The 25,845-nt window shown below is 35.9% G+C and overlaps 1 protein-coding gene across 1 annotated transcript in view; it reads right to left on the reverse strand.

Moving 5' to 3' along the window:
• Positions 1–25,845, reverse strand: part of MDGA2 (MAM domain containing glycosylphosphatidylinositol anchor 2) — a gene marked incomplete at its 5' end in the record, with an annotated part of 465,609 nt that overhangs the window by 302,572 nt on the left and 137,192 nt on the right. Inside the window, one exon of the mRNA XM_039218217.1 lies at positions 1,320–1,516. Coding sequence (XP_039074148.1) covers positions 1,320–1,516 — 197 coding nt within the window. The remainder of the gene's footprint in view (positions 1–1,319; positions 1,517–25,845) is intronic.

The raw sequence follows: 25,845 nt of genomic DNA on the forward strand, positions 1-25,845 counted from the left end.
TCCACTCAATATATTATAGAAGAATATTTCACATTACATTCAAACTATGTGAAATTAATTCAAGTTCTCCTTTTATTAAGTTAAGGACTCATTAGAAATTTTAGTTTTTACATAATTAAGGCTCTATTATTAAACTAAGTCAAAACCCAAAATGAACGAAAGAAATCAGAGATTCTTTTCCTAAAACCAAAGTTAAGTGAATTTCAAGTTTTTTTTTTTTAAGTTTTATTATTTATTTTTGAGAGAGAGAGAGAGACAGAGCATGACTGGGGGAGGGGCAGAGAGAGAGAGGGAGACACAAGAATCCGAAGCAGGCTCCAAGCACTGAGCTGCCACCATAGAGCCCGGCAGGGGCTCGAACTCACAAACCGTGAGATCATGACCTAAGCCAAAGTCGGATGCTCAACCGACTGAGCCACCCAGGTGCCCCTCAAGTACATTTCTTTTTTTTTTTTTTTTTTTTTTAAATTCTTTTTAATGTTTTTTATTTATTTCTAGGAGAGAGAGAGAGAGACAGCGTGAGCAGGGGAGGGTCAGAGAGAGAGGGAGTCACAGACTGAAACAGGCTCCAGGCTCTGAGCTGGCAGTCAGCACAGAGCCCGACGCGGGGCTCGAACCCACGAACCGCGAGATCATGACCTAAGTGAAAGTCGGACGCTTAACCGACTAAGCCACCCAGGCGCCCCTCAAGTACATTTCTTAATTCCTTTAAAAGTGTTTATCATTGCAAACAGGAAAATCAAAATCTATCCCTTTAAGAAATATTTTCAATGAAAAACAAAACAGTCATCAAATGTGTAATTATGTACTTTATAATGAAACCTAGGTAAACGTATGGATAGAGGAATACAAGTTAGTATACATTAACTTGATTTATTTTTTCAAAAGTTAACATTTTACATTTAACTATCACATAAAAAATTGACAAATTTTCTTTTGTTATATGAGTTACCTTTCAGTCAAGAACATATGGTTTTTAAATAATTTTTTTAAGGTTTATTCATTATTGAGGGACAGATAGAGTCAGAGCACGAGCAGGGGAGGGACAGAGAGAGAAGGAGACACAGAATCCCAAGCAGGCTCCAGGCCCTGAGCTGTCACCACAGAGCCCAGTGCAGGATTCGAACCACGAACTGTGAGACCATCACCTGAGCTGAAGTCAGACTCTTAATCAAGTGAGCCACCCAGGAGCCCAAGAACATATTATTTTTTACAAGGCCAGATTTGGAGAGATTCTTTTCAAATAGACATAATACTACATGCTACCTGAATTACGAAAGCATTTTAACATTATAAGATGTAAATATCTTAATTCCTACCTGGGTAAAGAAGGGTTCGTAAATCTCAACTCCTTTATCAGATCCTTGTAGTAACACCTCCTGACCACGTCTCCAGCTGTACCGAACCGGTGGATTGGAACTCGCAACACATCGGAGGAATACTGTTCTTTCATAGTAAAATTGTTCTTTAGCTTCACCTATGCTTTGATGAACAGTTACTACTGGGTCATCCAAATCTAAAAAATAAATAAAAACAACCAAGTGACATATTATGAGTTACATGGACTTTATAAGTATTACACATATGAAACCTAATCAAAGGTGCATTTTCATAATCAAATTTAATTGCTTATCGCTAGACTCAATATTTTCATTTAGTTTATTGAAATTTTCTAGAGGAAATTCCAATGATAGGCAGTAAAAACAAGTAGAGCTATTTTTTAAAAGATCTCTACTTGTTAAGACAGTACACATGTCTTTGCATATTTCCAACACATTTCTAACAGGTGCATAACACAGAGCTCCATGAGATATCAGAATCCAAGACCCTCCAATTCAAGAGCTTAGCCAAAACAGTATACATAGGGAAACGGAAATATCAAGTGGCTGATTTGACTCTTCCCCTTACCATACGTTTCTAAATATTTATAACTTATATATTTAAAGCAACCAAAGAATTATGTTTATAAATTATTATCTTTATAGTGAGAAAATGTGATCTTAAACTAGATTAAGTTTGTCCTTCATCTCAGATTTTATTTCCCAGATTATATTTGCTAATTTGAAATGTGCTAATAGAAGGTACTGTTGAAAGGTATTACTATTTCTACTACTGGATACTGAGACTAAACTTTTGCCATTTTACATGCATCCCACAGAAGGGATATACCACAGTGTTTAGTAAACCTTTTCTGGAAAAAGTACATAAATATCTTTGGCTTTGTATGAATGTGGGTTCATACAATCTTCATGTGAACTTGGGTTCATAAAGTATTTCTCTCAGTCACCCAACCCTACCATCATATTGTCAAGGCAGTCAACGACAGCTAATTACATGAATATATGATTAATGTTGGTCAGTCCCAGTAAAACTATTTACAAATGCAAGTGTCTCAGAAGAGATTTGGCTCATGGGCCACAGCTTGCCATAGATTGCCCACCCCTGATCTACAATATTCTGGTTTCTTTCATTAAAAGAAGAAGAAATTAAAAAGTAAACTTGCTTTAAAATAGTAACTGTATTGTGTATTTGAAAGTTGCTAAGAGAATAGATCTTAAAAGTCATCACCACAGGAAAAAAAAGTATCTATACCCATGCATAGGGACAGATGCTAACTAAACTTATTTTGGTCATCATTTTGCAATATGCACAAATATCAAATCATCATGTTGTATACCTGAAACTAATATAATGCTATACGTCAATTATATCTCAACAACAAAAAAGGGGAAAATACAAGAACAACAAGCTCTTGGTTCCACATTCTAATAATATTAACATAGTATACACTTATTAAGTGTGATGCAAACATTTGCTGTCTTTAAATATTAACTTCACCCAGTTTTGCCCTTTGTGACTTTATACCTGAAAGATTACTTAACCTTTGTGGTCTTAAAATTCCGTATCAATAGGGGCGCCTGGGTGGCTCAGTCTGTTAAGCGTCCGACTTCTGCTCAGGTCATGATCTCACACTTAGTGGGTTGGAGCCCCGTGTCGGGCTGTCGTGCTGACAGCCAGCTCAGAACCTGGAACCTGTTTCAGATTCTGTCTCTCCCTCTCTCTCTGACCCTCCCTTGTTCACAATGTCTCTCTCTTCCTCTCAGAAATAAATAAAACATTAATTTTTTTTAAAACTCTGTATCAATAAAATGGGAATAATAATGGTACCATATAATTAAAGTTGTTGGAGAATTAAATGAGCTAGTCCTTAAAGACTTGGCCACCCAGTAAAGCTCAATAAAAGTTAGCTATTTATTCTTTAGTTTTTTTAAATTTTGTTTCAACATTTATTCATTTTTGAGAGACAGAGACAGTGTATGAGTGGGAGAGGGGCAGGCTCCAGGCTCTGAGCTGTCAGCACAGAGCCCAATGCGGGGCTCAAACTCACAGAGCACAAGATCATGACCTGAGCTGAATCAGATCCTGAATCAGACTGAGCCACCAGGTGCCCCAAAAAGTTAGCTATTATTATTACTATTATCATTATTGGGTTTCATGTAGACTTTCATTAATTCTACATTGTTTTATTACCTTTACCTTATGAATTCACAATGCACACAACTCTCATTTTAAAGAGATAAAAATGTCATTTTGCCATTTGTTGAGACTATCATTTTTTTCTACATGACAAGTACTTTCATGTGAACACTGAAGAGAAGCTTCAATATTATATAAACGTAAGAATAGTAAGGCGTGTGAACATACACCACCCAGAATAGTTAAAATGCACTGTTCTTTAAAAAAGATTCTTTGTGATGCATTAAAATAATAAAAAAATCAACAAAAGTAGTGAAGTAATAGATGCCCTAAGGAATCAAAGAACAGAATCCTCAAATTTCCCCAGTTTTTAAAAAGGTTTTCAAATCTTGACAGCCCTACTTAAATTTCTACTTTTGCAACATTCTGAGGTTTCTTTCCCCAACCTTAGAATCTTTTCACAGCTATCTCAACGGCTTCTAATTTTAGTAGTATAAATTTACAGAACTGCTGCTTTTGGTAATATTTAAGGAACTTTCAGTATAAACTCATTCTATTAGCTATGCAAGGATGCATGCTATCTGGTTTTAATAGTGTACTTAGGGATACCAGCATCATTATCGTGAAATGTTTATAGGTCTCGAAAATCTATTAAATATTTGCTTACTTGGTGATTAGTCCTTCACATACAAATAAAATCTTTAGAGGAGATTGATTATCTGAAGTCAGCCTTGGTGACCAAAAAAAGTATTGTGAATTAATTGTAAACAACTTAATTTTTCTTCTTAGACGAAACAGAATTTCTTTGTGTCCTCGTCTCATTTTTAGGAGATATGAGCTGTGTTATGTTGTAAAAACAAAATTCTGAAGCCAGAAAGTTAAGGGACAAAACAAGTGGATGATAATCAATGCAACAATAATGACTCTCTTTCGCCTCCAAATAGTTAACAATATTATACTCTCCAACATGCACTTATTGATGTATCTCTAGCTCTTTTCTTGTTAGGGGATGGTGTCAATAGGCTCAGCCAGGAACAGACCAAATGTGAACAAACATTTAAACACGGTCTTCTCTGATCTATGTAAGTTTTGGGTCACTGGCCTTCTAAAAATCCAATCCTGTGACAATGGTGTACTGAACATTGTATTGGCAGAAGCATCTGTTGGACTCACCCATGTTTAGGAATTTCCATTTCACAAAGCTCCTAAATGATATTTTTTTAACTTTAAAAACAAACATGATGAAGACAAGGTTATCGTCTAGAAAAGTCAAATAATGGCATTCCTAAGAAATATATTTTATATGTGTGTGGAGGAGTATGTTTATATTTATATGCATAAAATATACTTACATTATATATAGTTTAATATACATAAGCATCACTTAAAAGAATTATATGTGTTTAATACATACTCTATATAGTCTTACTGAATGTATACTGAATATGTGTATTTGCTGTAGGTCAGGTTTCTTGGAAAAGACTCTAAAACAGAGATATGTGTGCAGGAAGTGTATTGACCTTCCAGATCAACACTTGAGTGACAGTCTTAGGATTGCTGGGGAGGAGAGCTGAGCTACACTGCAGTTGCAATAAAGGTCTCAATAGCTCTAGAGAAGTGATGGAGCTGTGAGGTCTTCTCAGAATTGTCCTGCCCTAAAGCAAGGGAGCTAAGCTTTATATACCCAACCCTCCTCTTCAACCTGTCCATGCCTCTGTACTAGTCCCACCTAGAGGGCATGACCTTGGGAGGGATAGCTCTATTTGATTTAGAGCTAGCTAGCTAGCTATCTATCATCTATCTATTTATTGCTTATTTATTTTAAGAGAGAGAGAGAGGCTTGAAGCAGAGAGGGGCAGAGAGAGAGTGGAGAGAGAAAATCCAAAGCAGGCTGCACCCTCAGTGCAGAGCCAGGGATGGGGCTCAGGGCTTGATCTCAAGACTTAGAGATCATGACCTGAGCCAAAATCAAGAGGCTGATGCTTAACCAACTGCCTCCAGGGTAGTTTCTAAAGAAAGGTTTAGCCGATAGCAATCAGCTCTTAAAACTCTCTGTAGTTGGAGGAATGAATCCCTCAGTATGGAGGAAGGGATCTGGCTGCTGCACTATAGCATCTGCTCAGCTCCACTTTCTACGTATGATAATTCACTCTATCTGGGAAAAGCTACTCCAGGGTGCTGGTTAGTCACCTTTCCTGGGAAAACTGTCAGCAGAAACTGTAGTGAGATGATATTCATCATCTCTTTCTACTATTACCAATCTAAATTGCCTCATCCTGGGCTAGTACATCATTTGGTGTAAGCAGCTTATCTTACTGAGGTTACCAGCCCTTCATCACTGCGGATTTTGTGCACCAGGTCACCATGCCCTTCTCAAGCCACTACTGATGCACATTACTGATGTTTACCACCAAAACTGGTCAAGAAAATACCAATAAATGATTCAGTGGATCAAGTGGGAATCAAACATATTATTTACTGTCTCACTGTGTAACAACAGCTCTACCTCCAGCTGACCATAGTTATTCCTTCCAGGATGATGACTCCTCTTATCTCCTGTTTCCTAAAATAGGAGGCCTAAAGTAAATGAGTAGGAGCCATGGCTTAAAGATTAATGAGGTTCTTGATGTATTACTTAATAACAGCTTTTCCTTTTCTGAGAACTAGGCCTTGTAAATTGGCAGGACCCAGAGGTGGAAGGGAAACAGATTTCCCAAGTGAATCATGGACTGAAGTAGAGTCACTCCTTGGTTTTGAACCTATGTATTCAATAGAAAAAAAAATTCGATAATAATGATCATTGATTTAGAATGCATACTGTATCTTGGAGAAAAGCACCCCTTCCTTAGTGGACATTATCTCTCTGAGACTCAGCTGCCCCCTCTAAAGGCCTTTCGATCACTCTAGTAAGTTGGCATTTTTAGGTAATAAGGAATATATGACCAAGGAATCCCATGGAAATGTTCCCACTGCTATATATTCACTGCTGCAAAATGTGCTTCTAGTCCCATGAGTGTTTAGGTAGGATTCTGTATTACGAATAAAACATTCTAAAAGCCGTTGGATGTGGCTTGAATATGGCTGCTGACTGAGGTCAACATAAACATCCACACCCAGATTACATGTTAAGTTCAGTCCAAATGATGCACTGTTACATTCAGGTAACCAGGCCTAATATAACCAACTTGCTACCAAGGAACTGGTTGGAATTTTGAAAGACAGTACTTTTACTGTGTCAAGTGTTGGTCCTGGTTGCTGCCAGGTTAGATATTTAATAGTGTCAGTAGATAGATCAGCCTTCATGGATGAGGAGGAGCCATGTTTCAAGCTTATGCATAACCTCTACACTTGCCATTATGGGAACTCTATTCATGAGCCTGTTGTGCTACCTATGAGTGGCCAGCGACAGAAGCTAGCTGTTAACAGCTGTCTTCACAACTCTGTCTACTTCATTGTTTTGTATGTCTTCTGAGGTGGGTACTTTTTGATCCTCAATAATATCCACTCCCATAGGCCCATCGATATATACTCAAGCAGATCTATTTCCATACAAAGTGGTTGACAAGCTATACCACCCAAACCAAAGTTCTACCCACTGAGATTTCCCCTCATTCTATCTATCAGGGACATCTCAGAGTAGGGCTCTAGTGAAGCAGCAGTCCAGTGTTTGGCTTGCATACCTATACTGAGCTGACCTATCATAAAACCTTAGCCTGTTTTCTCCACCATCAACTTATAAGGGACACTCTATGTGGCCAGATATGTACTGAGAAAGAGGAGCCAGTAAAGCATTGATAGATGCCATGGGGTACCTCCTTGTGCAGCTTACTTGGGCCCTTGGCCCTGGCCTTGCCTCATCCTGCATTTACAACTTCCATTTTATGATGAACTACTGAGGAGTCTGAACTATTTTATGGCCCAATGTTGGTAGATCAGACAAACCCAATGTGTGATTGGGAGTTCAGACCATGTGGTCATTTGATGTTCCATATTCAGATACTCCATCTCTACCAATGCCCAGCAGCACACTAGGAGCTATTTTCATGAAACAGGCATAGTTCTTAACTGCAGAAAGCATGGTCTTACTAATAATCCTAGAAACTGAGTTTATAATTCTCGTATTAATGTTTCTGTAAACCACACATCTTTTCCAGTGATGATATATCTAATATCATTGATTCTCCTGGGTTATGTGACTCAAGCATCAGGGTCACTTATATCACAGAATGGGAATACTACAGATCCCTTTCCTACTTTGTGATACAGTTGAAGTCTATGGTTGAAACCTTCCAAATCATCTGATAAATGGATTAAAATTATATTTACCAATTACCAAGGAACCAATATGGAGACTCTGACAACTAGCAAATATGTCCACCCCAATTACACAATTAGAAGATGAGATAAATGATAAGGGGTATCTGTGTATTGATGGATCCAATGTGAGCCAGCCATGGGTCACAATTCCATTTATTACTTGGCACCTGTATGCCCAACTCCAATGATATAAAGCAGGATAATTCTTTAGAATATTAGGTATCAGAGTCAACTTAGATCCTGTATACCACACTCCTCAAAGTGTTTCACAAGTCCCCTTTTCCTAGAAAATGGTTATTCAAGTATGTGGATATAGGTTCTTTAAACAAAGAATTTTGAGAATCATTACCATATCACACTTATTGTGGTGTTGCAGGGTTCATTCTAGTAACTTAGACCCTTCAAAGAGTTCAAGGTCTGAAAATTACCTCAGTTGCAACAATTAGGCAAGGATTCATTATTTGTTTATTATGTGACCATATTCAGTCTCCTGATTATCCATCTGATCTTTTTCAATGTTTATTTATTTTGAAAGAGAGAGAGAGAATTAACAGGGAGAGACTAAGAGAGAGAGGGAGAGAATCCCCAGTACTGTCAATGTGGAGCCCCACAAACTGTGAGATCACAACCTGAGCTGAGATCAAGAATCAGATGCTCAATCCACTAAGCCACCCAGACACCCCTTATTTCTTTAATAGCATAGATTGGATAATGCTCTTGTTAAGCATCCACTTTTTTTGCCCTATGCGATGCTATGTTTTATTGTTTGTCTCCAGAACACTCTGTGAGTCTAGAGCCCTGTGTGCATTTTAACTAGCTCCTCATTAAAATAACTGTGCCCTGTGATAACTAAGCACTGGCACCTAGATTCTATTATTTTGAGATCTTAATGTTTCCATTCCTATCAGGGAGTTGAGTTCTGTATTAGCATCTCTTACCATCAACATTTGCCTACAGAGAAGAGAAACTTCTAACTTCTCAATGCTGCTTGCATCTCAGTCATCAGCATGTTCTTACTCCTTTAAGGGTGTCCATGAAGCCTTTATACAGATGACAGCGAGTGAATGATTTTTTTGGACTCTAACTGGTATATTCTGAGTCTTTGACATGTTTGTCTACTGTATCCACCCCAGCTCTGGCATTTATACTTCTTTTCATGGGAATGCTTGCTTTCCTCAAGCTTCCAACAACTATCTGGCAGCAGATGTTAAATTTTATATCATGGGAGAATACTATCCTATCAATAAACTCTTCTTCTCTATTCCCATTTGATCTATGTATTCTCTGTCCCTAAACTTATTCAATCTTATTCTCCATCCCACTTGATCCAGCAGCCTCAAGATCCAATTCCATACATACTCTCCTAACGCCTGCCAGTAAACACATATTTGTGGCCACATGATGTCATCTGTTGACCCTATATATTGATCTGGATGTCAGGAATGGAGGTAAGGGTATATCCTCAAAGGAAAAGTATCATAAAAGGAAGAAGTTTCTGAATCATCTTGAAGCAAGATGGACATAACAAGCCATTAATTGGGAGGAACAGACCATGTCTGTAGCCTCAGAATGTTTATAGAGAACTAGGTTTTAGGATTTCTGAGATCATTAACCCAAATGTACTCCACTCCCCACCCACAAATCAGAATACCACTTGCTCTCAAGCAGGGTTCAGATACTGGGTTAGCTGACTTGTTGGGGCTAAGGCTTCAAATTTCTGTAAAGCTCTACTGTATAATTAACTAAATCCTAAGCATTATTTTCAGCTTTTATGTCTCTGGCTAAGAAGATGAGAGTCTCTTTATATTATGGGAAGGAGGACTTCTTATTCTCATACAGCGCCTCTAATTCATGATCATTTATACTCACCCTTGCATTCTTTTTCTCCACTGCATGAATAGAATCCAGGAGAAGCTGATTCCATCATGCTTATAATAATCACTTTCCCCTGAATTCTTCAAAAGCCAGAGATAGTGAATTCACAGAAAATTACATTCCACTGGTACCTATCCTTGTTCAACAACATGAAGGTTTTAATAATTTCACCACTACAGTATTTGATAGCTATCAGTGGCTCACATACTACTAGCAATGGGGTTCTCATTGTCAGTAAGTTAGTGGGCTGGTGGGTGATCTGTTTGTACCATTCTGTTTTAGAGTCTACTTCTTCAGACCATATAGAATGATTCCTTGCAAATATGAGTCTTTCATGAAGACATACACTCAGGAAACTTATTGAGGACTGCCCTCAGGAACAATATTTATGGTGACTTGAAAAAAAATTAAAGGTAGGAAAGACTAGGCAGTGGGAGGAGTTAAACTATGATGCATCACTGGGTTAGGGCTTCCTTTATGAGAAAGCTTGACCTTGGGTTAGGCAGCTCTTTCCATCTGAGGATAATTTCAAGAGAGAGATTAACTTGAAAGTCAACAACTTTCAACATATCCAGGATTAAGAAAGAGTACTTGCTATACGTTTCCTCCAAAGACCTTGAAGTTATCATTTTTAAGTCTTTATATAAAGTTTAAGTACCATAAGATCTCCCTCTATATTTACTTAATGTTCAGTTTTCATACTAAATGGCTTTGACGATATTACAAAATCACACTCTACTATTTTCTGTTATGGCTCATATTTCATCTGTGCTTATTTATTCTCTTTAAATTTCTTTTAAATTTGTAGGTTGAGTATGTGAAATTCAAACATGTAAAGATAATAGTCATTAACAAATGCAAGATATTCTTTGAAGTGACGAGAATATGATTTTTATTATCTAAGAGAGGCCAAAACTCTTATTTATGAAATAATATAAATACTGATATACGATTTGATATATGAATATTTGCTTCAAATATATTTTAATAACATTACTAACTTGGTTTTCTATAATATATATATATCCCTATGTACATATAAGATCCATATCTTAGTCATGTTTGTATTCCTACAACCTGACAAATCGACATAAGTATTCTATAATGATCTAATGTATCAAGGTGCCTGGGCGGCTCAGTCAGTTGAGTGTCTGGCTTTGGCTCAGGTCATGATCTCAAGGTTCGTGAGTTCAAGCCCCACATTGGGCTCTGTGATGATAGTTTGCTGCCCGGAGCTGCTTTGGATTCTTTGTCTCCCGCTCTCTCTCTGCCCTTCCCCCACTCATGGTCTGTCTCACTCTCTCAAAAATAAATATTTTCTTAAAATCTAACTATAATGATATAATGTATTAATGTACATAAGATTAATCTTTAGCAAGGCTATTCATACATAAAGTTAATCTAAGGAAAATTGTTTTTCCCCATAAACAGAATAGCTACCACTGTTAACTGAAATAATTTTCTATAAATTTTCTTTTTGGCTAATTATATATGCCAGGAACTGCCAAATTAAAGTCATTTTAAGAAACAAAAATATAAATGGTGACATATGTTACCTTTCTTAATCCTAGAAGCTTGCATGAACTGAACTGGGTGACTGATTAAATACAGAGAAAAGAGAAAGGCGAGAGAGTCAAAGAAGGAGTTGGCTTGAGTAGCCAGATAGAAAGTACACTAAGAGAAACATAAAATGTAAAGTAAACCTGTTCCTGGCCAGAGGAGACAAGGCAGAAGATTATGGAAGATGAAGAAGCTGTTTATGTTTAAATCATGTCGAATGTCAAGCACCTATTGCTCTCCTAGTTTCAAGGCACATATACTATACATTAAAAGAATAAGAAGCCTGGGTTCTAGATATAGATTTGTGGGTCATCGATATCCTGTGTGCGGGATGAGACCATTCAAGAAGTGTGCAGAATGAAGGGAAGAAAAGTTCAAGGAGAGAGCCTGGACAACACTAAATGGAGGAAAAAAGAAGGAAAACATTAGGGAAAAAAAAGAAGAGTGATGAGGAAGGTGGAGACAAATCAATGGGAATCAAAATAAATTTAAAATGTCATTCCACTGCCAAGGAAGAGTTGGAAACCAGAATAACGGTGAAAAGAAATCAAGGTAAAAATAGAACTGAAAAGTGACTTTAAGTTTGGCAAGAAATAGGTTACTGGTAGCCTTCATCATAGTTGTGTCAGAGGAGTAATAGAACTGATAGTCATTTCCCTGTGCCTTAAAGCAGTGAAAGCCAAAATATGGAGAGATTTACAGATATAATCCTTTCAAGGAACTTGCCTCTTACAAGACTTATAGGAGTAGCTACAAGATAGCAATTGATCATATGAGTCCTGCTCTGTTTTCATTGTTTTGTTTTCCTTGAAGCTGAGATATATATATTTAAGTCCAAATAGAGAAAAGCCAGGAATTTATAAGGAAAAAAAATAAGAATAGGGAGCTTTATAAAAATGGTCAATATGTGAACTATTTTAATGGTATAATTATGTAGATTTTTACAACTCAATATCATTTAAGATTTATCAATAGTGTATCCCTGTTTTTAAGAAGTATGTATTCAAGCTTCCAATATTTTAGATTAGAAAACTTGGAACTGTTTTTTAAACCATCTGTATTTTTTTAAGGCATAGATTTTTCTCCTTAAAAAAATTCAAAATTATTGCTTATATGTTAGATAATATATAATTATCTAATATAATTAGATATCTGTTTGATATAATTTGGTATAATCTGTTTGAGATAAGATTCACTAAATCATAGGAGCATTTGTTTCATGTACCCTCCACTTAACCTAGGGTACTCTAGTTACATAAAAAGAGTTAACTCATCTCCCAGCATGCACTGGCACAATTAATCTACATGCTCATGGTTAATCAGTTATTAACTGCCTCTGAAGTCATGGGGTATAGCTACAAGTTAAAGAATCAATTAATCTCAAAAATAATCACAGCAGAGGCATGTTTTCCACAGGGCTTTATTCCACCATTTGGTCCAAATTTTCTGTCTTTAATCGTTGAATTAAACCAAATGAATCTAAAAACCTAGATGGCAGACATACTAAATACTGTACTGGATGTCACCTTCCCCTCTGGGAAGTTCTAGAAATCTTAAAAATCTTACGCATAAAAAAATCTGAATGTGTTTTCTCAAGGAAAATAACCACTCAATACTCTTGGAGGCACTAAAGCTAGTCAAGTATATTATTTCTCACTTTATGGGTAAGAATTTATGTTACTATTATAGCTATAGGATGAATGTACATAACAATAAATGATGCTAACTAACCTGAATAAAATTAGGTTGCCTTCAAGTTACACAAGAGAAACTTATTAAATATTGTTAGAAAAATCAATAATCAAGCACAAGATACTTTATTATAAATAAAGCATCAATGCCAATGATTTGTAGCACTTTCTGTAGATATCAATACAAAAGCTCTGATAAATCAATGAGAAATTATGTGCAAGTACTGATGACAAGAAAAGTTTCATATCTTTCCCTACATAGTTTTTTCCCTATATAATGACTAATTTTATCTGATAGCCCATATAAAAAAGGACAAAAAATGAGTACCTGACACCAAGGTCTCAAAATGGGTCATTTATAAGAGTAAAGCTATCCATAGGATTTAGACTCATTGTTGCCTGAAATTCTGTTCTTAGAAATCTACTTACACATAAATTGCATCTCCTAAAATTTTTAACTTTTATTAAGCTTTTTAATTTTAATTCTAGTAAACATACAGTGTTACATTAGCTTCAGCTTTACAGTATAGTGATTCAACAATTCTAGACATGGCTCAATGTTCATCTTGATTAAGTGTACTCTTTAATCACCTATTTCACTCATTTCTACCTCCCCTCTGGTAACCAGTAATTTGCTCTCTACAGTTTAAAACCTGTTTCTTGGTTTGCCTCTCTCTTTTTCTTTTGTTAATTTGTTTTGCTTCTTAAATTTTACATATGAGTGAAACCGTATGATATGCATCTTTCTATGGCTGACTTATTTCACTTAGCATTTACACTCTGTAGCTGCATCCATGTTTCAAATGGCACAATTCATTATTTTTAATGGCTGAATAATATTCCATTCTTTGTATAGAATATACAGTGTGTATGTTATATTAATAACATCTTCTTTATTCATCTATTGATGGACAGGTTGGCTTCTTCCATAATTTGGCTATTGTAAACAATGCTGCAATAAACACAGAAGTGTGTATATCCCTTTGAATTAGTGTTTCTGTATTTTCTGGGTAAATATCCAGCAGTATAATTACTGGATTGTAAGGTAGTTCTATTTTTAAATTTTTGAGGAACCTTAATACTATTTTCCACAGTAGCTGCACCAGTTTGCATTCCTACCAACAACGCACAGTGGTTTCTTTTTCTCCACATCCTTGCCAACGCTTGTTGTTTCTGTGTTTTTTATTTTAGCTATTCTGATGGGTGTGAGATCATACCTCATTATAGTTTTGAATTGCATTTCCGTGATGATGAATGATGTTGAGCATCTTTTTGTGTGTCTTGTGTCCATCAGTACTCCTTCTTATGGAAAATGTCTGCTTACGCCCTCTGCTCATTTTTAATTGGAATATTTGTTTTTTTGGTGTGTTGAGCTGTATCACTTCTTTATATATATTGGATGCATACCCTTTCTTAATATGTCATTTACAAAAGTCTTCTCACATTCAGTAGGTTGCCTTTCAGTTTTGTTGATTGTTTCCTTCATTGTGCAGAAGCTCTTTTATTTTGATGTGGTCCTAATAGTATATTTTTGCTTTTCTCTCCCTTGCCTAAGGAGACATATATAAAAAAAAATGTTGCTATGGTCAATATCAGAGAAATTACAGCCTGAGATCTCTTCTAGGATTTTTATAGTTTTAAGTCTCACATTTATATATTTAATCCATTTTCAGTTTATTTTTGTATATGGTGTAAGAAAGTGGTTCAGCTTCATTCTCTTGCATGTAGCTGTCCAGTTTTCCTAACACCATTTGTTGAAGAGGCAGTCATTTTCGATTGTATATTCTTGCCTCCTTTGTCAAAGATTAATTGACCATATAATTGTGGGTTTGTTTATAGGCTTTCAAATCTGTTTCATTAGATTTAGGTGTCTATTTTTCTGCTAGTACCATACTGTTTTGATTACTACAACTTTGTTTATATAACTTGAAATCTGGAATTTTTATACCTCCAGCTTTCTTTTTCAAGATTATTTTGGCTGCTCAGGGTCGGGTCTTTTGTGGTTCCATACAAATTTTAGAATTACTCATTCTAGTTCTATGAAAAATGCTGTTGGTATTTTGATAAAAACTGCATTAAATCTGTAGATTGCTTTGGGTAGGAAAAACATTTTTAAAATATTTGTTCTTCCAGTCCATGAGCATGGGATATCTCTCACTTGTGTCATCTTCAACTTTTTTCATCGATGTTTTATAGTTTTCAGAGTACAGGTCTTTCATTTCCTTGGTTAAGTTGATTCACAGCTATTTTATTACTTTTGGTGTAATTGTAAATGTTTTTGCTTCTTAATATTTCTTTCTGTTGATTCATTATTAGGGTATAAAAATTCAATGGATTTCAATACACTAATGTTTTTATCCTGTGACCTTACTGAATTCATTTATCAGTTCTTGGATTTTTTTGTGGAGTCCTTAGGATTTTGTATAGAGAATAACATGCCATCAGAAAATAGTGGAAGTTTTAGTTCTTCCTTGTCAATTTGGATGCCCTTTATTCCATTTTCTTATCTAAATGCTGTGGCAAGTATTTCCAGTACTATATTGAAAAAAACTGGTGACAATGGTTGGGGGGGTGCCTGGGTGGCTTAGTTGGTTAAATATCTGACTCCTGACTCTCAATTTCATCTTAGGTCATGATCTTACACTTTTTGAGTTCAATCTGTGCTGGGCTCTGCACTAACACTGTGGAGTCTGCTTGGGATTCTCTCTCTCCCTTCCTGTCTCTCTGCCTATACCCAACTCCCTCTCTTTCTTTCAAAATAAAGAAATAAACATTTAAAAAAACTGGTGAGATTTGACTAGTTTGTTTGTGATCTTAGAAAGAAAGTACTAAGTTTTTCAACATTGACTATGATAGCTGTAGGTTTTTCATGTGTGGCCTTTATTATATTGAAGTATGTTTCCTCTAAACTAACTTTGTTGAGTATTTTTTATCATTAATGGATGTTGTACCTTGTCAAAAAACTTTTGGCATTGGGGCGCCTGGGTGGCTTAGTCGGTTAAGCGTCCGACTTTTGGTTAGGTCATGATCTCGCGGTTCGTGGGTTCGAACCCCGCATTGGGCTCTGTGCTGACTGCTGGCTCGGAGCCTGAAGCCTGCTTCGGAGTCTGTGTCTCCCTCTCTCTCTGACCCTCCCCTGCTCACGCTGTCTCTCTCTCTCCTAGAAATAAATAAAAATTAAAAAAAAATTGGCATTGATTGATATGATTATATATTTCTTATTTTTTTAATGTTTATTTTTGAGAAGGAGAGACAGAGTGTGAGTGAGGGAGGGGCAGAGAGGCAGAGACAAAATGTGAAGCATGCTCCAGGCTCCAAGCTGTCAGCACAGAGCCTGACGCAGATCTTGCACTCTGAATAGCCAGATCATGATCTCAGGTGAAGCTGGACACTTAACTGACAAGCCATCCAGGTTTCCTGATATGATCATATGTTTCTTATACTTTCTTTTTGATGTGATATACCGATAAATTTGCAAATATTTAACCATCCTTGCATCCCTCTTAATCATTTTTTTAATGTATTGGATTCAGTTTGCTTATATTTTGTTGAGGAACTTTTCTGTTCATCAGAGATATTTACCTGTAGTTCTCTCTTTTTGCAATGTCTAAAAAATCTAAAAGAAGGCAATCTAAAAAAAAACTGCAAAAAGGGGCACCCAGTTGTCTCAGTTGGTTAAGTGTCTGACTTCAGCTCAGGCCATGATCTAGTGGTTCTTGAGTTCGAGCCCTGCATCAGGCTCTGGGGCTGACAGCTCAGAGCCTAGAGCTTGCTTTAGATCCTGTGTCTCCATCTCTCTCTCTGCCTCTCCCATGTGCATGCTCTGTATCTCTCTTTCTCGCTCAAAAATAAATAAGCATTAATTTTTTTAAAAACTGTAAAGAGCATCCATTTAGATCCTAACTTTAACTGAAATTAGTTTTCTCTTTTTGTCACTTAGGTAAAATTTAAATTGAATATTCTTGATTTGAGTAGTTTCTACTTCTTATTTAGAGATTTGTTTCAAAATTAGGAAGAGATGTTAAAATGTACTAAATGTTTTTTAAACATCTATTGGTAATGCAATTATACATTTTCAGATAAGGAGACAGCTTTGTATTCCTTTAATAGACTTTTTGGTAATATTTATTGTACTTTTATTCTACTGGTTAAGTTAAAGGCCTCAGAAATTAAGTTTCTTATATTGTGGTTCTCAGATTTGAGATCTTTAAGTATTTTTTTAAATGGGTAAATTGCTGGGTTTCATCAAACACAGGGTCTATCATTTGAACTCCACCCTTAAAATTTGGGTGTTTCCCACCTCCTACACACACACACACAAAATAAAATCCTAGATGATTTCTCTCCCAACCTCCTTGTAACCAGAATATGGGCACATGAGATAGGTTCCTCCATTCAGATACATCCACTATAAGCTCTGAAATGGGAGTTACTAATACAAAGAAGTAGGAACCACGGAGGATCTATTTCATTGGCGCATGATAGACGTAGCAGCAACACCACTGAGTTTCCTGGGCAGCAGGGGTAAGCGTGCTAGTGGCTGCATCCTGTGTTGAATGGGGAGCAGCAGGACATTCTGAAATTCAGAACTGCAGCCACGGAAATGGCAGCCCTAGTTCATGGAGGGGGATGATTGTCTACTGAATTAACAGTGTTTAACAGGAAGTAGCTATGAATTAACTTTATTCCTTCTACTGGCCCTTAAGGCCTATGTGATAGGTATTTCTTTTCCTGCTAATGGATGAAATTTAGGGCATATTCACAGCTTTTCCAGTACTCTGTAGTAATTCACAGGAATAGTCCCATTTCTGTAATTAAAATGTCCAGTTCAATAATTTTTAAAAAATGTGAATATGCTAATACTTTCCCCATTCCCTCCAGTTGTGTACTAGTTCAGGCCTGATATCCTAAAAGCCCAGGAGAGAATAATAGATATTGTGGGGCTTACTTAGCCCCCTTTCTCCCTGGGCATACTTTGTTCTTTGACTCTTCCCTTCTACTCTCATAGCCACAGCGGCTAATTCTTTCAGGGTATAGACATGATAATGATTGAAGGAGGGGTGGAGAGGAAAAACGGGACACTGTCTTATGGAGACAGAGGAACTCTGTAGATCTAAGGACAAAATGCTTGAAGTCTTCCTTACTTGGCTGGAGAAAAGAGAGAAGCATAACCTTCTTATCCACCTGGAGGAACCATGAAGCACGCACAATAAAAAAATAAATAAAATGGGAAGGTAAAATAAAATCCCTGTCTTCCATCCTTAGGTCCCAAACTCAACTGCTGTGAAAAATGATGTGGAGAGTGGTTTCCACAGTCAGTATGGATGGTCTGGCAGTTCACTTGGCCAGAGGTAGTTGGCAGCTCCTAAACTGCTACCAGCCTTTAGTTCTCTGCCCAAAGTGATAGGGACACAGTGCAATGTAGCATTCTGTTACTCTTGCAACTATGAGCCCTGACACAGAGCTTTCTGGCCTTCTAATAAACTTGTCTCCCCTACCTTTAGTCCCTATTTTACTGATAAGAAAGATTAAAAACACACATTTTTGTTCTACTTAATTTTAATATATGCAAATATCAAGACAGTTTCATTAAAAATAAAAGTTTATTTATTTATTGCTTAGCGAGGGAGGAGGGGCAAAGAGAATGAAAGAGAATCCCAAACAGGCTCTTCACTATCTATGTAGAGCCCAACGCAGGCCTCTATCTCACAAACCCTGAGACAATGACATGAGCCAAAATCAAGAGTCCGATGCTTGACAGTGCCCAAAGACAGCTCCATTTTTGTAGGTCAATATATACCTTCTAATCTAAGTTTTGATTTCTTTAGTTTCATAAGCAGCCCTGTTTATTATTTTAATCTATCTTTAGAAACTTTTTAGAAAGATGTAATAGTAATAGCTAATACATATACAGTATACTTATTTAATTATTCCAAAAATATGTATTTCTAGATATCTATTCATTTATTCATCTTCTCATAGTATACACATTGTATTTCCTTTTTTTAACAACATCAGTCACTTCACTCATAACATAATCATCAGTGTCTTCTCATATTGGGCAAGATATCTTTAGTAGGATATTGGATAATGATGGGTTACATTAGAAGAGGATAAAGTACCTCAACACAAGAAACAATGGAAAGGAACCTATACCTGCTGGTCTAGCCAACAAAGCTTGAAGGAAAAAAACAAAACAAAACAGCAAAAACTTGAAACAAATCATTATTAAAAAAGAAGAGAAAGAAAGCAAAACCAAAATTATGAACGAGCTTAAGAAAAACCTCACCTGAGGTAAAGAATATTTTACACACAAGTCCAGTGCTGACCTGATGGTACAAAAGCAAACAAACAAACCAAAAACAAACAAAAACAACCAGCTTTGTACCTCCCACTGATACCAAGTGGGCCTCATTCTAATTATTAAATTATAAACTAATCAACAGGGGTTCCACACAGGCAGAAAAGACAATTTGTGTCTAGAATATATCAGGCACTCTCCCAGGTAACCAGTATATCGGTTTCTGCATTTAACTGCCATCACCTAACAGTCTGGACTTAGCTTTCCAAAAATTGGAAAAAATTAGCAATACTTTCAAATCCAGACCTTGACCAATCACCACTGGCATGCTCCACTAGTGAGAATCCACTATTATTTCTGAAGCTGATACCTATTTAAAAAGTAACTGGATGAAACCAATTCTAATTAAAGCTGAATCAGAAATCAATTTGACTGGTTACAAAGAGAACTGGGTAATCACCCAGATCTCTGGTTTTGCCTTTACTATAATTACAATTTAAGGCAAGTTACTTAACCTCTGTCTGCACCTAAATCTTCTCTTTATATGTGCTCTGCTATGGGAAGCACTTCTCAGACACATGACTGTGAAGGGCAGGGAAGACTTTTTGGCTGAAAAGAGAAGAGCACGGGGAGGAGAAAATCTATAGCATAGTGGAAATTTCTTCTCACAAGAGACAAAATAGTAGAAACCAAAATGGGGCAAGATTAGCAGAACTGAGGGATTTATAAACTACGGGCAGTGCTGTGATTAAGTCATACATCTCTGGGACATCAGATTAGAGCTGCTAAACCATTTTCTAACCACACACGCAAGCATCTCAGGGAGTTATTGAAAATACTTTGTAAGATGCATTATAGAAAGACATTTAGACTTCCTGCATAACAAATGAGTGCCATAGATGGACACAATGGGAACTTACTCTAAATACAAGTATTTTATTTACATTCAAAATCCAGTAAAACATTATAATGGTAGACCAGTTTTTTTTTTTTTTGTTTTTTTTTTTTTAATGTTTTGATTTATTCCTGAGAGAGAGAAACAGCATGAGTGGAGAGGGTCAGAGAGAGGGAGACACAGAATCTGAAGCAGGCTCCAGGCTCTGAGTTAGTTGTCAGCACAGAGCCTGACGCGGGGCTCGAACCCACAAACCATGAGATCATGACCTGAGCGGAAGTTGAAAGACCAACCAACTGAGCCAACCAGGCGCCCCTGGTAGACCAGTTTTAAACAATGGTTGACTGCTGCCTTGGTAATGTCCCAAGGGAATAATTTTTAACTGCATTTCTAGCATGGTTGTATCTATTTTTTTTTTTTAAATGTTTTATTTATTTCTAGGAGAGAGAGAGACAGCGTGAACAGGGGAGGGTCAGAGAGAGAGGGAGTCACAGACTGAAACAGGCTCCAGGCTCCGAGCTGGCAGTCAGCAAAGAGCCCGACGCGGGGCCCGAACCCACGAACCGCGAGATCATGACCTAAGCGAAAGTCGGACGCTTAACCGACTAAGCCACCCAGGCGCCCCTGTATCTATTTTTTTAAATGTTTATTTATTTTTGAGGGAGAGAGAGACAGTGGAAGCAGGGGAGGGGCAGAGAGAGAAAGGGAGACACAGAATCTGAAGCAGGCTCCAGGCTCCGAGCTATCAGCACAGAGCCCAACATGGGGCTCGAACTCACAAACTGAGATCATGACCGGAGCTGAAGTCAGATGCTTAACTGACTGAGCCACCCAGGTGTCTCTGGTTGTATCTATTTTTAATGCATATTTCAATTAGATAAAATGTACACCTCCAGCGCATTTAGCCATGTGTGTTGTTTACAAGTATCTCTACCGTTTCTCTATCGACAACTGACTATTCTCAATATTTAGACATCTGTAAAATCTGTGCATCTGTAACTTGCCTGGATGCTATGGGATTAGCTCTTTCTTTAACTGAAAATTGTCTGCCTTTCTTTGCCATCAGTTTGCTTTTCCTTTTATGGGATTTTTAACACTTTTCTTTCTTTTGTTTGTTTTTAAAAACAGCTTAATAGCAACACCTTGCCACTTAAACAAGAGAGATACAGTAATCTCCATCAAAATAATTAAAATTTCAACAAGAACATCATAAATATCAGAGATATAACCAAAACTGGAGGTGATTTCACAATGTCAATCAATGCCCTGCCTTATGCTATCCCCCTCTATTATCTGCTGTGCAACTGTCTATGGATCCACTACTGGAATTTCCCAAAACATACAAGAACAGGAAGTCAGGTGTTTATGTATCCCTGTTGGAAATGATAAAAAAAAATCTAAGTGTGGTGATCATGAGATCTCAAACAATTGATTTTGGTCAGATTTATTGTTTCTGAAGAACCAGAGGCTATCAATCAAAATGACTGATGGCCATTTATCTATGAATTAGTGAGAACAGGTAGGATCTCTCCATACTAGTTTATAAATAATTCCTAGCAAGGAAACGATAACAAAGTCAGCTACTCAAGAAAATTTAAATTCTCACTTTAAACATTGAGTGACATCATCAGTCACAGAAGGGAAGGCCTCAAGTTACCAAATATAGAGGGTTTTCTTTGTCATTTGTTTATCTAAGGAAAACAATCATATTTCCTTTTTTTCCCACTTTTTCATATTTTTTAAAAAGGTTAATTTATTTTTGAGAGAAAAAGAAAGAGAGAGAGAGTGAGAGAGCGCACAAGTAGGGGAGAGGTAGAGAGAGAGGAAGATATAGAATCTGAAGCAGGCTCCAGGCTCTGAGCTAGCTGTCAGCACAGAGCCCGATGCAGGGCTTGAACCCAAGAACAGTGAGATCATGACCTGAGCCAAAGTCGATGCTTAAACTACTGAACCACCCAGGTGCCGCATCTTTTTTCTTTTTTTAAGAATATTTTATAATATTGTTCTGGAGTAGAAATCAGGGCCCTGATTCTGCTTACAAAGGTAAAGTAGACAAAGGCAAGAGTCTGAGAAGGAAACTGTCCAGCTTATACAAGCATCCCTGACGTAGGGAGTGTTCCAGGCTTGTAAACAAAGTCTTGTAGCCCAGCCATGAGTTTTGTTAGAGAAAAATCCCATTATAACAGCTGAACATCTTGACTATAATTAAGTTTCCATTTAGTACTTAATAGCTTCTCTACTCCATATAATTTTTCATCCTTTCCTTATAATTTGGTAAAATGCTAATAAATTAATACACAAATTTTTAGAGCCTTTTAAGTTTAGTATTCCACTCAACCGGTATAAGCTATGTTTTTCTTTTGCTTGACCTCTTTTCCCAAAACTACATGCCTTCTCATTTGGTGATTGATAAGAAATCATTATTTAAATTATTACTAAAAAGGATTAAAAAAAACATTATGGCATGTAGTTCAGAATATACCGCAACTAAGTAGGATGTACTGAGTTCTAGAAAAGAATGTAAGTTTAATAAATGTGTGTTAAATATTATAGTCTGATATTAAGCTATCAACCAAGTTCGATTTTAAGAAACTGCCTCAAACTCAAATTAATTCACCTTAAATTATATTTATACATTAAATTTAAGAAGCTAAAATTTCATAGCAAAGTAATAAAATGCTAATAAAGCTAACGAAAGAAATTCTGCCTTCAAGACACTACTTCAATGAAAGTTAGATGTACCTTAGAACAGTTTCCCTTTGACTGAGAACTGATTCCCCTAAAGTATTTCAGACTCTTAAACTTTAGCAATATTAGGTCCTGACTCATGTTTATGGATATAAGTAAAATGAGACTTGGCACTCGTCATTTACTGTCTTATTAGTTGGAAAATTAATAAGTCTGATTTTTGGCTCACTCAAAAACATGTGAAAGGAGGATTAATTAGTTAACTAATTAACTTTATGTATTTATTGAGTCAGACTGTCTTGGTATTAAAATTCTCCTTCCAAATGAGCATAGTTAGGTGAGAGGAAACAACTTAAAACCTGGTTTGCTTTATTTACATATTTCAAATTAGCCATGCTATATATATTTAAAGTCATGCTATGAGTTCAACAATTTGACCAAGAATAAATCACAACTTGAATTTAAACAACTAGCTTCCTTTCAGAATATTTTCTTCCATTCTTTACTCCTAAAACATGTATACATACTTAAATAATTACAATACAAATGCATTAGAATTTTTAAAATGTATTCTATTGCCGTCATCTGCCCATAAATGTTAATAGAAAGATTCATACTCATTGGTAACCAACAGCTTTTACTAAGGAGTTCCAAAGGTTACTAACATTGAAATAAACTATTACTTAGATACTAAGATGTGAACCTATGGATCTAATTAGGAAAAAAGGTAAACATAATATTATTTTAAGAACTAATACACCTTATATTTACTAATAAAACATGAGTCTCTCTGATAGGATGAAATGGCAATAATAAAGTTCAATATTTTCTATAGTTTATTGAATCTGAACATTTCTATAACTTCGGATATCAACTTAAGTGGATTCTTTCTTGATTGAAGGACTTTTAAATGATTATTATCTGTGAAATAGTAATAATTATAAATCAAATATATTAAATAATAAAGTCATCCATAAATTAAAAGAAATAAATTATGTATATTGTTACAGAACTACCCTCCCCTCTTCTCCACATTCACAGTATTCCTGTCAGGCTGAAGCAATACAGTGCATTATTAAATACATATCAAATGTTAGATAAATATAATAATACTTCAAGTATCCTGAGTTGATCTCTCTATTCCGTCAACTACTAGAACAACCTTAATATACATACAGAAGAGAAAGGGAGTTTGACCAAACAGAAAGAAATGCATACCCTGCACTCACAGGGTGCAGCAACTCTACTTTGTCCCTAAACTCAACTCCAAGGTTTAGATACAATAATAACTGCTGCTTGGCTTAATTGCTAAATCCTCAGTTAACCAAAAGTAAATTGGAGGAGGAAAAACGAGAGCAACAACAATAATAAATGGTATTTAAAAAGAATGACAGTGAGGAAATAAATCATAAACCATAATACTAAACTATTTGCTATCATTTATCAGAAACTACCATATGCCAGGCCCTGTCTACGTTTGAAGTTTCATCCATTTTTTAAACAAGAGTGCTTCAAGGGAGGCATAATCATTGCCAGTTTACAGGTGGGAAATTACTCATAGTTCCTCAGAGATGTTGAGTGGTTTGAAAAAGATGGCAAACAATGATTCAAGAACAAGTCTACTGAACCTCAAAGCTCTTTCTGCGAGAATGAAAAATTGAAGCACTATGGATACCTTCTTTGGAGAGAAAAATACTATATACTTTATACTTCATCAGGACTCCAATGCATTATGAATTTGCATAATACAATTAGATACAGCTATCACATTGTTTAAGATGGTAAATGGATAAAATATTCAATAAAGTTTCTTCTAAAAATTTCTGACAAGTCTATTTAAGATGCCTATTTCTACAGATTAATTTCAAAATAAATTTTTGTTCTATTGATTTTTACCTTCCAGAAAAGGAGAATGAAAGAATATAATTTTTAAACTGTAATGATCCTAAAAATGTTTTACTTTGAGACTCTTCATGTATATTTAAGTTGAAATATTAAAAGATGTGATATTTGACACATTACATATTGGTTTAATATATGGAGCTTAATTTAAAAATCCATATAAAAATCTAAAGTCGTATACTTGTCATAAGCCATTGGCTCAAAACCCTTGCATAGTTAATTAAAACAATTTCTTAAAAATGATAACTTACTCGAAAATTTATCATTATAAAAATATGTTTTTTGTAATCTTAAAGTCATAATCTCTTAAAGATTACAAAAAATACTAGAGGTTTAAATATGAACTGTGTAATAAAAGAATTCTAAAAGTACAAAATTATTTTTCTTTATCTCAATAATACTATGGCCCAAAGCATAATGGATATATTATCAATCCTTCTAATTTCATACACTAGAAAAGATACATGACAATAGTAAAGTATATTAAATAGGACTGCATTGCTTTTACTGAGATAATTGAGGAAATCCTTGGGTTTAAATGGAAAAAAATATTAAGCAGTGTCTTATGTTCTTGGTCTAAGGTAAACAAACATCAGTTTACATGGGAAGTTATTACCACTTCTCTAGAATTCTCTTCCAATGCTCATTATTGACAAATAATACAGAGTAAAGTAGGTGATCTCCTATTGTTCAAAGGGATAAAATTTCTTCAGTGACAGTATCTATTTCAGATAGGTGTTCTAGTTTTCTCAGAATCTATTTTCTTTCAGAAATTTTATGTCAGCTTAATAATAATAAATATATTTTTAAGACCTGATTTACTAAATTTCTGTTTGTGAATTGTTTAGGAAGAAGAGTTAATAGGAATGCTTGGCATATCATCATAAACAATTTCATCATAACCAATTCTGCTCCAAAGCTAATAGTGTCACCAAGAAGATTCCCCTTGGAATGCGTTTCAGAGATACACTGCTTAAGAAACACACATTGAGGGGAGTGGGTGTTACACACTTTGTAATTCAAAAACAGTTCCATTTTTATTTTTTTTAATATTTTTTATTTATTTCTAGGAGAGAGAGAGAGACAGCGTGAGCAGGGGAGGGTCAGAGAGGGAGTCACAGACTGAAATAGGCTCCAGG

Source organism: Hyaena hyaena, unplaced genomic scaffold (assembly GCF_003009895.1).
Source record: "Hyaena hyaena isolate Hyena2069 unplaced genomic scaffold, ASM300989v1 scaffold_743, whole genome shotgun sequence".
NCBI classification, from domain to species: domain Eukaryota; kingdom Metazoa; phylum Chordata; class Mammalia; order Carnivora; family Hyaenidae; genus Hyaena; species Hyaena hyaena.